The sequence below is a fragment of the Podarcis erhardii genome (genome assembly GCF_964252035.2).
Source record: "Podarcis erhardii genome assembly, chromosome: 3".
NCBI lineage: Eukaryota > Metazoa > Chordata > Lepidosauria > Squamata > Lacertidae > Podarcis > Podarcis erhardii.
The window spans coordinates 42,908,363-42,922,669 of NC_138507.1; the positions used below are offsets into that span (position 1 = coordinate 42,908,363).

The following is a 14,307-nucleotide window of genomic DNA, read 5'->3' on the forward strand; positions in this document are numbered from 1 at the left end:
AACCTAAATACTTGGATCCTCTTTCTCTTCTACACGAAAGTCGGAGTGACACAGAAAACCTAAAATGAGGGTGAGAGATTATGGGAGTTGTAGTCAGTAGCATCTGGAGGGCCAAAGATTTCCCATCCCTGACTTAAAGGAATATGGTGGTGAAATGTAATTAGGGATTCTGGCTACAATTTTATACCTACTTAGCTGGTAATAAATCCAAATGAACTCAGCAGGACTTCATTTGGGTTGACATTTATGGATACAGCATTCCATACTGAGGCTGTATAAATCTTACATCTTTCATAGCTATTGGTGGGGGCTTCTTTCTTCCTGAGCTTTGTCCTGGCACCAGTTGCAACTCTCAGTTAATTTATACTCTCCTGTGAAAAGAAATCTTCAGTATTCTGTTGCACTTAAGTTTTTTGCTTGAGAGGAAATTTGTTTTATAAATATTGAGTGTGAATGTTATTTCCCCCCTTGTTTTTCTAGCTGACTATTTTAGTAAAGGCAATACTGACTCAGAGGATAGTGAGCTACGATTTGATACTTGTCAGTTGTTATGGAAACAGATTAAATGTGAAACAGAGGTGAGTGTTGCTGCTTTTAACATTAACCGTGAGATTTACTTAAGTCAGTTGTGTCTTGGGTGGGGGAAGGAAGCTTTGAAAATGCTTGCATTGAAGAAATAATGTGATATGCAGTCTTTTCTTTTACTTAGCCTGTACAATGGGTGAAACAGCAAGACTTTGAGCAATATTTTATACCCAAACTACTCCTTAATCTCTTAAGGTACCGTATTTTTCGCCCTATAGGACGCACTTTTTCCCCTCCAAAAATGAAGGGGAAATGTGTGTGCGTCCTATGGGGCGAATGCAGGCTTTCGCTGAAGCCTGGAGAGCGAGAGGCGTCGGTGTGCACTGACCCTTGCTCTCCAGGCTTCAGGAAGCTATCCACAAGCCTAGTGAGCTCCGGAGCACGCCCCGTGCTTCGGGCAGATGTCCGCAAGCCTTGCGAGTCCTTGCAAGGCTTGCAGGCAGCAGCCTGTTCTGGGGGCTGGGGTCGGGGGAAGCTCGGGCTTCCCCCGCCCCAGCCTCACGGCTGGGGGGGGGAATAATTTTTTTAATCCCCCCCCCAAAAAAAACCTAGGTGCGCCCTATAGGGCGAAAAATACGGTACTTTTTGCAGGCTATCTGTATAAATTGTGGGTATCTTTCTACAATGTGTGAGCTGTTAGGAACGAGCTTGTACAAGGAGACAGATTGGACATCCCTAGAGCAAACCAAGCATATGCTTTTTCCTGTTGAGAATGAATTCCACATTCTTGGTCATCAATATGCATGTAAATTCCCCGTGGATAACCTGGTAGAGAAGGTTTCGTAAATTGAAAGAGGGTTTTATTTTACCTTTTAGACTGTTCATGTAGTGCTGTTATTAAGACTTCAGTCTTCTGCCCTGTTGCTATCTGTAAATATGTAGCAGTTGACCTAAACATATTTAGGCTTGAACAGCCCCCCTTCCAACAAATATTGAAGGGGTCAAAGACACCCAACCCTAGAGTTGGCGCACCTGCTTATGGCTGACAGAAACAAGTTGGATTCTGCTTGTACATCTTGTGGTATGGCCTCAGCATGAATTCAACAATGTCACTGTCTCAGTTACTACTTAATTTGTTCCTTTTTTTGCTGAGGAGCATTTGAACATAAAAGCTACTCTGTGGAATTTCTGTTGTCTTTGAACTGCTAAAGGTATCAGATCTTTGACTTTTTAGGGTCATATCTGTCTTAAGTAGCAACAAGTAAGGAATTGAATTTTTCCTACAACTGATTCCCCATCCCCCATATCCGTCTAAATGGCTTTAAGAACCCCATACTCAAATAGAACATTTAAATCGGAATCATGAGTTGACTGAAACAGCTATGGAAACCACAGAAACAGTGTCTATAAACAATTGCCAGGAAACCTAAATAATTATGTGTTGTTGTATCTTGATTAACCTTTGGGGACTGTTCTTTAAAAATACATGGAATAACAATATGTCTCTTCATTCAGGCAACTAACAAAGTTCTGTGCATGTTATCTTTTTAACAGCAACTACAAGAGGACTTGAATAAAAAATTGTTTGATAACCTCATAACATTTTTGAGACAATCTCATTCAGACTTCCAAAAGAAGAAAACAAAATGGGCTTGTCGAATGAAGTCCAGTGAAATTCCCACTGCAGCTGTTGTTCTAGGTAACGTTTTATCTGGCTTTTTTTTTTATAATAACTGCCATAACTTGTTATGAATCCTAAAATTAAGAAAAAAGAGAGATTGGGTAGAAGACTTAATACAGGCAAGGATCATAACATTAAGAATTGTTAATGGGCAGATTAGACATGTTGGCAACATATTTGCCAAACAGGCAACAGCTTAATGCTAACACAGGCTTTTCAGCAGTTTGCAAAGTATAAAAGCCAATTACACAAACATTTAAATATAAACAGCTATAATTAACATAGGCAATAATGCAATCCTATTAAAATGCAATGTTGTATCCAGCATTACAGTTCCATGCATGCAACACACTTCTGCATGTGCAACGGAACTTCCACTTCCTCTCCTTCCACCTGCAGCCCCCTTCCAAACCCCATCTGCTGCAGAGAGTTGGGGGACTGTGGAGCAGATTTGGCAGGCATATACGGGGAGGAGAGGAAGGGGAAATCCCATTGCACTAACGTATCTATTTCCAGTGTTAGATACAACCCACACCAATTAATCCAGAAGGCCTGGGTCAAAAGATGAAAGGAATATCTGTATAAACAGGTGCATCTTCTACAACTGGTCAATTGCCGGTACAGATGGGTCCTTGGGTTTCAGCAGGGAGTGATAACACCGGTGTTGCCAGTGAAAACTCATGTCTGTGTTACCATAAGGCATTAATCATCAGGCCGTAACAAGACTAATTGGTTCCATTTGTTGATCTTAATGCCTGGACCAAGCAATTGAAGGGTATTTGGTCTTTCAGTAATGTCATACAGAGCAGAGTTGTTTGGGGCTTCTACATTTTTTAGATCAGTATGTCGGAAACGGGATCTGCCCCGGTCACATAAGGTGAATCATTCACTTTTAACAAGAAAAGGCCACACATGCAGATGCACATTGCAGAGAGACAAACCACAAAGAGCTTTTCTCCTCAGCTGAGCTCCATCCAGTACTCGTCAAGTCTGCAATGCTAACATGGGAGTAAGTCAATTAAATTCAGTAGGACTTACTTCTGAGTAGACTCGGTTAGGATTACACAACTCCCTTGCTCTGGTAAGAGATACTGCTTATATCTGAGAGGATCACTTTTTCCACAATGTTGCGTTTCTAGATTTACTTCCAATAAACCTTAGATTTTTCTCAGTAGAGATGTCCTAGCAATTTTCTAAAAGCATGAGTGAGGAAAATATATTTTCTTGAAGATGGTGGGGAAGGTATAGAATATGCAGACCAGATTATGTATTCAAACTGATGAAACTGCTATTAAATTAATTTTGGTGTCATCCCAGACCAGAGTTTATTGTCTGAGTAAAATAGTTTAAACATTTTGGCTCATGTTGGTAGCTAGCAGAGATTTGTGTTTGTCACAACCAGCTGGTGGAGGGGCCAGGACTCATTGGATGCCATCCTGTGATTGAAGCTCAGGGCAACTGTGAGGCCTTGCTCTCCTCCCAAGCTTCTGAGCTGGGAAATGTGGAAGGATAGCACTCATTTTTCCTTTGCTAATTCATTACATTTAATGTGTTGGCAAATTATTGGATATGTGCCACCTTCATTGCCAGAGCCTAGTTATTTCAGTTTTGTGTCTACACATTCCTTCTAGGGTGTAAATTATTTCTTTTGCCTTTGCTTTTCTATGCCTTTTCTTGTTTTGTTGCTTCTTCACTCAAGCTGCAGATGCCTTTGTTATATTGCTAACTGCCTTTGAACTTCGTCTCAGTTTTAATATGGAGAGCTAAAACAAAGGCCCAAACCTCCCTTGGGCATGCATTACTAGTTGCATGACCTTTGGATCACAGCCGGTGTGAGGGGAGGATGTCCTTTTGGATTTTTAGCTCTTTGCATTTTTGCATTTATGTGTAGATTTAACAGTATGTCCTCAGTTCCTTTGTCTAAGAGCCAGTTCTCATGTCAGCCTCATAATGAGGCATAACAAGTACAGAAGCTCCCCCTCTGTCTGAGCAATCTACTTCCAACACCACAAATGGTTGTAGATTCTAATGCACCCTCCCCCCTCCCATTGTCTCATTCAGTCTGTCAGCATCTGTTTTCTCCTTGAGAGCAGGACATGAAAAAGGGCAAATGAGAATGCTGGAACTGCAGCAATTTAAGAGTGTGTTGAAATTAAATACAAAAAAATAATAATCCAAATTGGTTACTGGTAGTGTTCTTGCTTAAAAATGAGATCTTTATATTTTTTAAAAAGGGTTTCCTTATATTTTCCACCACCCCAAATAACATCCTTGATATAGATTTTTAAGCTAGCAGGCCTATTGTTCCTGATATTCTGTGAGTTTAAGCATTATATTGTTGTGTCTGATCAGTTTGGACATCTCCTGTTTTAAGGTAACCGTTAGTGGCTTTAATGTCTACAGCCAATTCTTTGCCACAGAGAAAGTATATCCTAGTTTAATTAAAAGTAGTGAAATACTATTTAAACAGCTCTTTTAAAAAACCCTGACTTCTGTCCTTCACATATTATAAATAGTGACTCTGCTTATTACTTGGCAACGATTAATTTCTTCAGAAGTTTTGGAAGGGAAATAGGCACTGAGCAGTTAAGATTGCATCTTCTGTCAAAAGTTGATTGCTTTATTGATCAGTCAGCCCACAGTTTGTTTATCCTTCCTCCTACTTCTGATGTACTTGTAAATTTTCCTTTCCCTTCTTTCACTAGAGAAGAGGAGAATATATTGACCTTTAAAATAAATTATGATATGCAAGGCAGATAAAGTGGTTGTTCCTGAGCTTATATATGGAGCCTTCCCTTAAATTAAAAATGTTTTTTTTTTTAATCACTTTTTTCTAATTCAGGCTGCAATCCTACAGATGAATTTCCTAGAAGCAAGTTCTAGTTGAGACTTGCTGTACAGTGGTACCTCTGGATGCGAACGGGATCCGTTCCGGAGCCCCATTCGCATCCTGAGTAGAATGTAAGATGCATTTGCACGTACGCGGGTTGCGTTTCACCGCTTCTGCGCATGCGCGTGACTTCATTTTGAGCGTCTGCGCATGCGCGATTGACGAAACCCGAAAGTAACACGCTCTGTTACTTCTTGGGTCACTGCGGAGCGCAACCTGAAAATACTTAACCTGAAGCTACTTCAACCTGAGGTATGACTGTATATATTAAAATATATATTTAACTAGTACAATGTAGATATAGTTCAAGATAGTCAATCCACATTACTACTGTTTTACCTCTACAAATGTAAAATGACTATATGGTAAGCATGATAGAAAAGTATATTTTGTCATGTTTAAATGCAAACAGCACAATTCTGACTTGTCTTACTCCTAGGTGTCAATGTTATGGACCATGATCTGACATTTAAAAGCCTCTCAGAAGTTCTTCATGATGATGTTACTCCTTTTGTAGTGTCCCTAAGGTCCAAAGAATGCCCAGGTAAATACTGTAATAACTTGAAGAGTCTTTTTAGTAAAGTAGTATGTGGAATATGGGAAGTATCCCTAGAAATACAGTATAGTTAGGCCTTTCCATCATTAGCCCTGGCAGTCAATGTTTGCTTTCATCAAAGTGCTTATTATTATTATTATTATTATTATTATTATTATTATTATTATTCCCACCCTCTGGCTGGGTTTCCCCAGCCACTCTGGGTGGCTTACAGAATTTTTAAAGCAGAAGAAAACATCGAACATAAAAACTTCTCAATATAGGGCTGCCTTTAGAAATCTTCTAAAAGATGTACAGTCGTTCCTTGATTGACGAACGCCTTAGCAGTCGAACATTTTGGCTTCCGAACACCGTAAATCCGGAAGTGGGTGTTCCGGTTTGCGAACGTTCTTTTGGAAGCTGAACGTCCAGTGGGGCTTCTGCAGCTTCCAATTGGCTGCTGAGAAAGCCCTCTGCCTGGTTCCCTGTAACTTCGCTTCTCGCCATGAGGGAACCAGCAGAAAACCCTTGGGGGAGGAACTCAGTGTCTGGGCTCGGTGATGGAGATGCTCCTTCAGGTATACTGGGCTGAGGCAGTTTAGGGCTTTAAAGGTCACAACAACACTTTGAATTGTACCTGGAAACGCACTGGGAGCATTAATATTCTAACACGACTAGTTCAGTGGGTTTGAAGCCTTTCATTCTATCCTGGGTATCAATTTGTAACAAAGCTTTTGTATATATAGCTTACAAAATTGGTTTTGACTGGGTATTTATTATCTCTGGAATGTACACACTAAGTGCAGAGATCCGTCTTTAGTATTTAAAGTTCAGAAGCATTTATTAACTTTGAGGCATTGTTGTAGTGAATAAAATCACAAGCTATAACAATACCATGGGTGATATCCTTCTAAGTCTCATTATTCAGAGTAGACCTATTGAAACCATGACTTAAAATGCAATCTAGTCTCTCTTCCTTCCTTCCAAGTGTCAAGAGATGATAGCCCAGAATTCAGTCATTTTGCACAAGTGAAATTTCACACGTTTTGCAGTTTCATGTATCTGCTTCTACTATTTTTAAATATGGAAGGCAAAGGGAAAGATCCATTTCTTTCAAAAAAATATAACTGGTAGACTTACTTTGAATTCCTTTCTAGAAGTGAAATAAAATATTTTGCTTAAGTTGGAACTGGGCCAGAAGGACAATCTGATGGTTGAATGGTAGTGAATGGCTTATTCCAAACAGATCAGCAAACTGACTCCTAGTTCTTTCTGTTCAGACAAGTTGGTAAAGATGCTGTTCAAATAATACAAAACACAAGAAGCTGTGGGGGTATCTTGAGTACAAAGGACAAAGGGTTTTTTTTGCAAGGGGGTCAGCATGGAGAAGAGTTATTTATTTCATGTACTTACACATAAGAGAGTCAAATGACTTTTGTATGTATTATGTGTTTTATATAAACACATTACAGGTTTGGTAACATTCCAAACAAAAAACTGAAGTTTGCCTGACCTCCTGCACTGTGTGATTGTCTTTTATAGAGATGCAAGTGGTCAATGCATATTCAGTGCTTCTCCTATTGCCAGCTTGAGACCTTTAACTGGAGGTGTCACAAACTGAATCAGGAATTTTTTATGTGCAAAGCATGAATTCTATACTTAGTGGTGCTGTTTTAAACTATGCAAAATAAGCACACTTTATTCAGTTTTCTATATTTTAAGAATCTAGGCTGAAGGACTTGGTTTACCTTGGATGTAAATTTGATACAGGATTTGGTTGGTTGGTTGGTTGGTTTAGTCCATGAATGAAAATGAGTGAAGTGAACAAGTCTTAGTCACATAATTCCTTGAAAAATACAGTTATTTATATTTTCTAACAAGATTGCTGAGAAATCTAGCATTTTCATTATTATTTTAAATATTTGTGTATGTATATTTGTATTGTCAAGGCATAAAACAGCTTCTGCAAAAGCTGATGATTCAGCTGATGGGCTGTCATGTAGATGTGGACTCGTCCGAAGAAGAATATTCCAAGCCTTCCTCAAATAGGATACGCTGCTCCGTGGCATCTCTTATTGATTGGTATAGGAACATAACCAAGGTAAGCTTCAGAATTGCCTCTTGTAAAGTGTCACTGTTTTCCAGACTTAGTTCCCACCAGAATTTTCCCTGATTTGCCCCATCTAGTTAAACAGCTTTATTGGTGAAGTGTAGATTAGATGAAGATAAATCCTGTGTTGGGATAGATGCAAAGTACTTTAATGGATAATCCCTCTTCCTAGGGAATTCTGGGAATTGTAGCTGTGTGAGGAATAGGGGTTTCCTAACAACTCACAGAACATTCCCCAGGAAGCTGTGATTGTTCAAAGTTTTATGATGATGCTTTAAATCAATAGCGCAGATGGTGCCTTGGTCTTGCTAAGGTAAAAATTTGCACTGTCAGTCTTAACACAAGCTAAGATAACACAAGTGAGAGTTTTTGTTTGTCCTCCACTCCACTTCGTGTGTGTGTGTTAATTACATGTATATTCCATCTCTCATTCACCATGAACTCAACAAAATCTCCTATCCAGGCACCGATTTTAACCCTATTTAGCTTCATTCAGCAAGGATGCTGCATCATGTTGCCTTCAAACCATGCCCCTGGGGCGTTATGTTCGACGAGAGGTTTAATTTTCTTTTTGTACTCCCCCCCCCCCACATGCACTATGACTTGAAGGAAACTGATACCGAATCTCCATGCAGAAAAAGGATGTTCTCTTCCAGACATCTGGAATCTCCTCCAGTTGTAGTTATTTTCAAAGACTTGGAAAGTTTCACAACCAAAGTTCTGCAGGATTTCATATTTATTAGCAGGTAATATGATAGATTACATAAGGGGGCGGGATCTGTTCTAATTCATGAAATCAACTGATAATCTTGACTTGTGCCTGCATTATTATTATTTTTCTTTTTCATAGTAAGTACAAATGCAGGTTTGGGTTACTCTGTAGTGTCATTTGAAGGTTAAATTATAGGCTGGGGGCACAGTGATGTGTACAATTCAAATGTGGAAGCAGAGTTGCAGCCCACTCCTATGCATTCCCCCCCCCCCCAAAGTAAGCCAATAAGGTTGCAATGCAGTGCATGCTTACCTGTGAGTAATATATCTCATTTAACTCAATGGGACTTTTGTTTGAGTAGTCACAAATGAAATTGTGTGGTGGATTTAGTTTTAAAAAAGAATTTCAGGAAGTGTGCATAGAATAATAGCCAAAAGATATTTAGAGAACAAAATAGGAAACATCTCTGGGATTTCTGAACAAACACTGGCCTGACGTAAAGTGGTGGAGCTAGCTGAGAAGTGGTCTAGAAATCAAATAAGAACCTCAGCATAGTTTTACATTTTCTTTTGTTTTTTTATTGACGCAAGCACGACGGTAACAAAGCCAGGGGCACTTGTTTGTTTTAAATATAAAATAGTGATTAGGCACAAAAGTCAGCCTCCTAATTCTGTGAAGGTAGGCTTGAAAGTATGAGTGCATTAGTGGATGGCATCTCAAAGCCAGGAGGTCTCTGAGCAGCATCTTCAGGAGCAAGGACTGTGTTTGCGCCCCGGCCACACTTTACCTGTCTTCGCACCAGCAGAGGTAGAATAAATCATGCAGATAAACAAACATGTGAAAGTTGTCTTTGTCTGCATAGTGTACAAAGAATCCAGCCTTTCTTGCTATGTAGTACAGTGGTACCTCAGGTTACATACGCTTCAGGTTACAGACTCCGCTAACCCAGAAATAGTTATTTCAGGTTAAGAACTTTGTTTCAGGATAAGAACAGAAATCATGCTCCGGTGGCGCAGCAGCAGCGAGAGGCCCCATTAGCTAAAGTGGTGCTTCAGATTAAGAACAGTTTCAGGTTAAGAACGGACCTCCGGAATGAATTAAGTACTTAACCCGAGGTACCACTGTACTTAATTTTTGCTGCACACAAACTTGTGTGTTTCCTTTGTTCTATATATCACTTTCAGTTATAATTTGAACTTGAGATATAGTTAAAAGGAAAGCTTCAGATTTATTTATTTTTAATCTACTTTCAAATCTATATTTCAGTTGCAGCTCTGGCTGTCCAGATGTTGCTGGACTCCCAACTCCCATCGGCCCTAGCCAGCACGATCAATCCTCATAGATGATGTAGTTCAAGGCTGCAGGTTCTCCATTCTGCCTGCGGTCTTGAACTACAGATAGTGCACTGAGCAGGGAGTTGGACTAAGTGGCCTCCAATCAAAACCCCATGATTCTGTGATAAATGGCACAGCACAACATGTACCTATTAAATTGAGCACAGTGTAATAGCTGTGTTACACTAGCCAACACAGGACTTGACAAAACTCCTCTTTCTGATGTCTTCCTGGGAATGTCAGCCCCTAACAGGCCACAATATGCAACTGATTAGCTCCATTCTCTTTGGTATGTAGGTAGTTGTACATGCCAAAACTAGGATGGCCAGAAGGATTTAAAGGCCACATTCCACATGAATAGAGGGCGTGAATTGTAAAATTATGTTTTTGCTTCCTTGCCTCATTAATATTGACACCACTGTATTGTTTAATGCCGGGGTGGGTGGTGGTGGAGTGTATTGCCCTCTGATCACAATATACAAATTTAATTTTCCCTTCCTGTCTTTTTCTCTTATGTGCCATAGTCATTGTATACAAGAATTTCCACTGGTACTTATTTTTGGAATTGCCACCTCTCCAATGATCATCCATAAGTTACTTCCTCACACAGTTTCCTCTTCGTTATGCATAGAGCTCTTCCAGTCTCTTTCATGCAAAGAGCATTTGACAAAAGTAATTGACAAGGTAATTGCCTTTAACTACAAAGGAAAAAGTAGTTTTTATTAAACAATATGGTAAAAGTAAAACTAGATTTTTGAATGCAAGGCAGCACCCTTTTAAATGTGTCTTGTATATGTTTGGAGAACCCGCCAAATTATGTAATAAATTGAAAGGAGCAAGGTTTTAATAAATGTTATTTTCTTCTTTTTTACTTCAGCTACTCCTGACAAGCCAATTTCCCTTTAAACTTAGTGAGAAAGTTCTGCAGGTGCTAATAAATATATTTTTATACCATGATTTCTCTGTTCAGAACTTCATCAAGGGATTTCAGGTAAGAACAACACAGTTGATGAACTTTAGATGTTGCACTTCTAGCAAACTTAGGTTTACTACTTCACTGTGAAAATTAAGGCAGTTTCTAGATTATAATAACACTGCAGACTGCAACTGGGTTTCATATGATTGAGTACTTCTACTTACTTCTCTGCACAAACAGAACTGGCATGGAGAGGAGAAAAACCCTTCTCTTTGATGTCTGCTTTCTGTGTACAAAATCCCCACATATGTAATGGCACTGTTTCACCTAGAACAGATTGATAGGTTACAAAAGCTCATTTAGCTGGGGACCACACATGTGTCTTACAACATTCAAATGAAACAACAGTGGTTTGGCTGATTGATTTCACTCAGAAGAAAAAGGAAATAGGAAATGAATGGGTGGGAAGATAAAATTTGTAAACTTTAACAAAATCTGTTGAGCGATTCCTTCAAGAAAATACATAGAGTCAGCATGATATATTTCTGTAACACTGCTGTCCCAGTGAATAAATCTATCAGATCAGTTATGTATAAATTAATGGGCTGGTTTCATAACTAATTCATCCGGTTGCATACTGAAAATGTACTCTACAATTGGCATAATTGCTATTTGTTCAGAGTATATAATACTGAGCAGCAGTGGTGTTGGTTGCGGTTGCAGAGCAGGGTGGAATGAAAAAAGCAAAGTGCTTGATTATTGGTCTCTGTGGATAATTATTCATTTGCCTTTTAGGGAAGCAAGTGATTTCTGTAACCTGATTTACTGCCATATTTTTTAAAATGCATTGCACATGGTTTCAGCTTGATGCTAATTATTTAACAAAATAGATATATTTTTCCAATTGCTAACAATAGTTCTCATATTTTGAAAAATGAAATTTTGCAATCTCAGCATCAATATGCACTGTGATTACCTTGTTGCCTGCAGCTCTCTCTTTTGGAGCATTGTTATTCCCACCCACTCAGTGTGCTGTGCTGTGAGCTCCAAGAAGCTAGGAAGAGAACAGAAACGTTGTCACACAGTCAGTGTGAAAACATTCGAAGACTGCCATCTTTTAGAAGGTAAAAGATGAAAATAAATCACTGCCTGCCTTTAAGTGAATTTCTTTTCAAGTTTAGCCTTCCACATGTGGTTATATATGGCTTGTATAGTTGTGTGTAATTTCATATGAGACTGCATGCATACTGTGCAGAGAGGTCTCTGGAACCTGGTCTTGAAAATGACCATATTCCAATGGATCTATGCATGCATGGGAGACAAACTGTGTTTGCAGCTAGAGGGTACTTTTGCCATTTTTGCTGCAGCTACTTGCTGTGCTGAATGTGCAGGCTCCATTTTAAACTGAAAATCAACTTTCCTTGATAGCAGCATGCAATGGAGTACCTTTAGCAGGATTTCTGATAGTCAAAAAGTTGATCTTCCTGTGCCTTTCCCTCTATCAACTTGCTTTAGCTTCATTTTTTTAACTTCATTTCCAAGACTGAGCTCCCTGTTGTTGCTATTAACCATCCAGACCTTTATCTAAGAGATTCTAAATGAATGGAATTCTAATGGAAATTCTGATTGAAATGAATTAAGTGAACACAAAATTGCACATGGATATACCCCCCCCCCCCGAGTACTATCTGCCTGTCTGATTTGCTACCTGGTACACATAGCCTGGAAAGTACTGTGTTAGATCCAGATCTCAACTTTTTTGAATGAAACAGCTCCTTTTGTCCACAAAGGCTTTTGCTCTACAGTGAGGGGGGAAAGTATTTGATCCTCTGCTAAATTTGTGCATTTGCCCTCTGACGAAGAAATGACCAGTCCATAATTTTAATGGTAGGTTTATTGTAGCTGTCAGAGACAGAATAACAACAATTAAGGTCCAAGAGTGGCCTAGCCAGACCTTAATCTCCAGACCTTAATCCCATCGAAAATCTGTGGAGGGAGCTGAAGGTTCGAGTAGCTACACATCAGCCTCGTAATCTTACTGACTTGGAGAGGATCTGCAAAGAGGAGTGGGACAAAATACCTCCTGAGATGTGTGCAAACCTGGTGGCCACCTAGAAGAAACATCTGACCTCTATAATGCCAACAAGGGTTTTGCCAACAAGTACTGAGTCATCTTTTGCAAAGGGATCAAATACTTTTTTCACTCATTATAATTCTGACTTTTGTCTTCTGGGTTTCTGGGGTTTTCCCTGTTGTTATTCTGTCTCTCACAGCTACAATAAACCTACCATTAAAATTATGGACTGGTCATTTCTTCATCAGAGGGCAAACAGGCAAATTTAGCAGAGGATCAAATACTTTCCCCCCTTACTGTAGCTGGGAAATGCCACAGTGGAAAGCGGGAGGCATAAGAACGTAAGAAAAACCTCCTGCATCAGGCCAGTGGCCCACTTAAGTCCAACATTCTGTTGTCCCAGTGGCCAACCAGATGCCTATGGGAAGCCTGCAAATAAGACCTCCTTTGGTTTCCAGCAATTGGTATCCAAAAGCATACTGCCACTGACTATGGAGGCAGAGCATAGCCATCATGGCTAGTAGCCGCTGAGAGCCTTATCCTCCATGAGTTTGTTTAATCCTTTTTTAAAGCCATCCAAGTTGGTGACCATTGCTGCCTCTTGTGGGAGCAAACTCTGTAGTTTAACTATCCAACTTTGATGGTCTCCTCTCCACCTGCAGTCCCCCACTCCATCTCCAACACTATTCCAGAGGATCCCCCAACACTATGAAGCAGATTTTTGTAGGGTACAAGAGATCGCAGAGAATTTGCAGAAGGTAGTTTTTCCACCCCTTACGCCAGCAAGTGCAAAGTCTAGTTAGTTTCTCTTACGTTTAGGAAGATAATATGTAATATCCATCATCATTATTATTATATTTTAGAACATGCGTATTCCAGATGGGACAATAACAACAGCTCATCTAGGATAAACTGGTAGATTCCCAAGGTTCCAAAATACTATAATGAAGTCACTTCCTTATTAAAAAAAATGAAAGAAATTCTATTGTATGGTTTGGTTTGGCTTTTCATTTTTTGAAGCACACTTTTCTTTTCTCTTCAGGTTTGTTGAAAACCAAGTATCAAACAAGCAGACAGTTCTGCTGACAGATGATGAATGTTTAAAGGTAAAATGTAGGCTGAAAAAACCCCTTAAGCTTTTAAACCCCTGAGTTCAAGCATTCTTTCTTACTGTGCTAAACAGCATCGAGCGAGGAGTGGGACCAAGGAGCAGCCCTGCTCCCAGCATTGCTTGCTCCATCTAAGCCCTCCTGCAGTAGCCATGCATACAGCATGTATGTTTGTAGGAAGAGGGGCCTCTTCACATGTAGTTGGACATGCAAAGGTTTTCCCTAGAATCTGGTGATCGTTCAGGGTTTGATGAACAGGCGGTCAACAGACAAATCTTTTGGATAACATACATTTCTGTGTAAAGCAGGAATGGGGAATCTCTCTCAGTGGAGAGCTGCATGGTGGTAAGAGGCAAAAGCATGCAGAGTGATGAATGTGAATGTTACTTTGGTACAGTAGACAAGTTTCTACACACACGTG

General features: G+C 39.7%; 1 protein-coding gene across 6 annotated transcripts in view; it reads left to right on the forward strand.

Annotated features, from left to right (window-relative positions):
* Positions 1 to 14,307, forward strand: part of ORC3 (origin recognition complex subunit 3) — a 43,908-nt gene that overhangs the window by 3,035 nt on the left and 26,566 nt on the right. For all 6 annotated transcript variants that reach the window (XR_014155149.1, XM_081857014.1, XM_081857017.1 and 3 more), the window contains 9 exons: positions 481 to 578; positions 2,080 to 2,224; positions 5,536 to 5,640; positions 7,581 to 7,732; positions 8,351 to 8,487; positions 10,312 to 10,471; positions 10,665 to 10,778; positions 11,694 to 11,827; positions 13,820 to 13,883. Coding sequence is in view for 5 of the 6 variants with exons in the window: in XM_081857014.1 (XP_081713140.1) it covers positions 481 to 578; positions 2,080 to 2,224; positions 5,536 to 5,640; positions 7,581 to 7,732; positions 8,351 to 8,487; positions 10,312 to 10,471; positions 10,665 to 10,778; positions 11,694 to 11,827; positions 13,820 to 13,883 (1,109 nt within the window). In the remaining variant the exon portion in view is untranslated. The remainder of the gene's footprint in view (positions 1 to 480; positions 579 to 2,079; positions 2,225 to 5,535; positions 5,641 to 7,580; positions 7,733 to 8,350; positions 8,488 to 10,311; positions 10,472 to 10,664; positions 10,779 to 11,693; positions 11,828 to 13,819; positions 13,884 to 14,307) is intronic.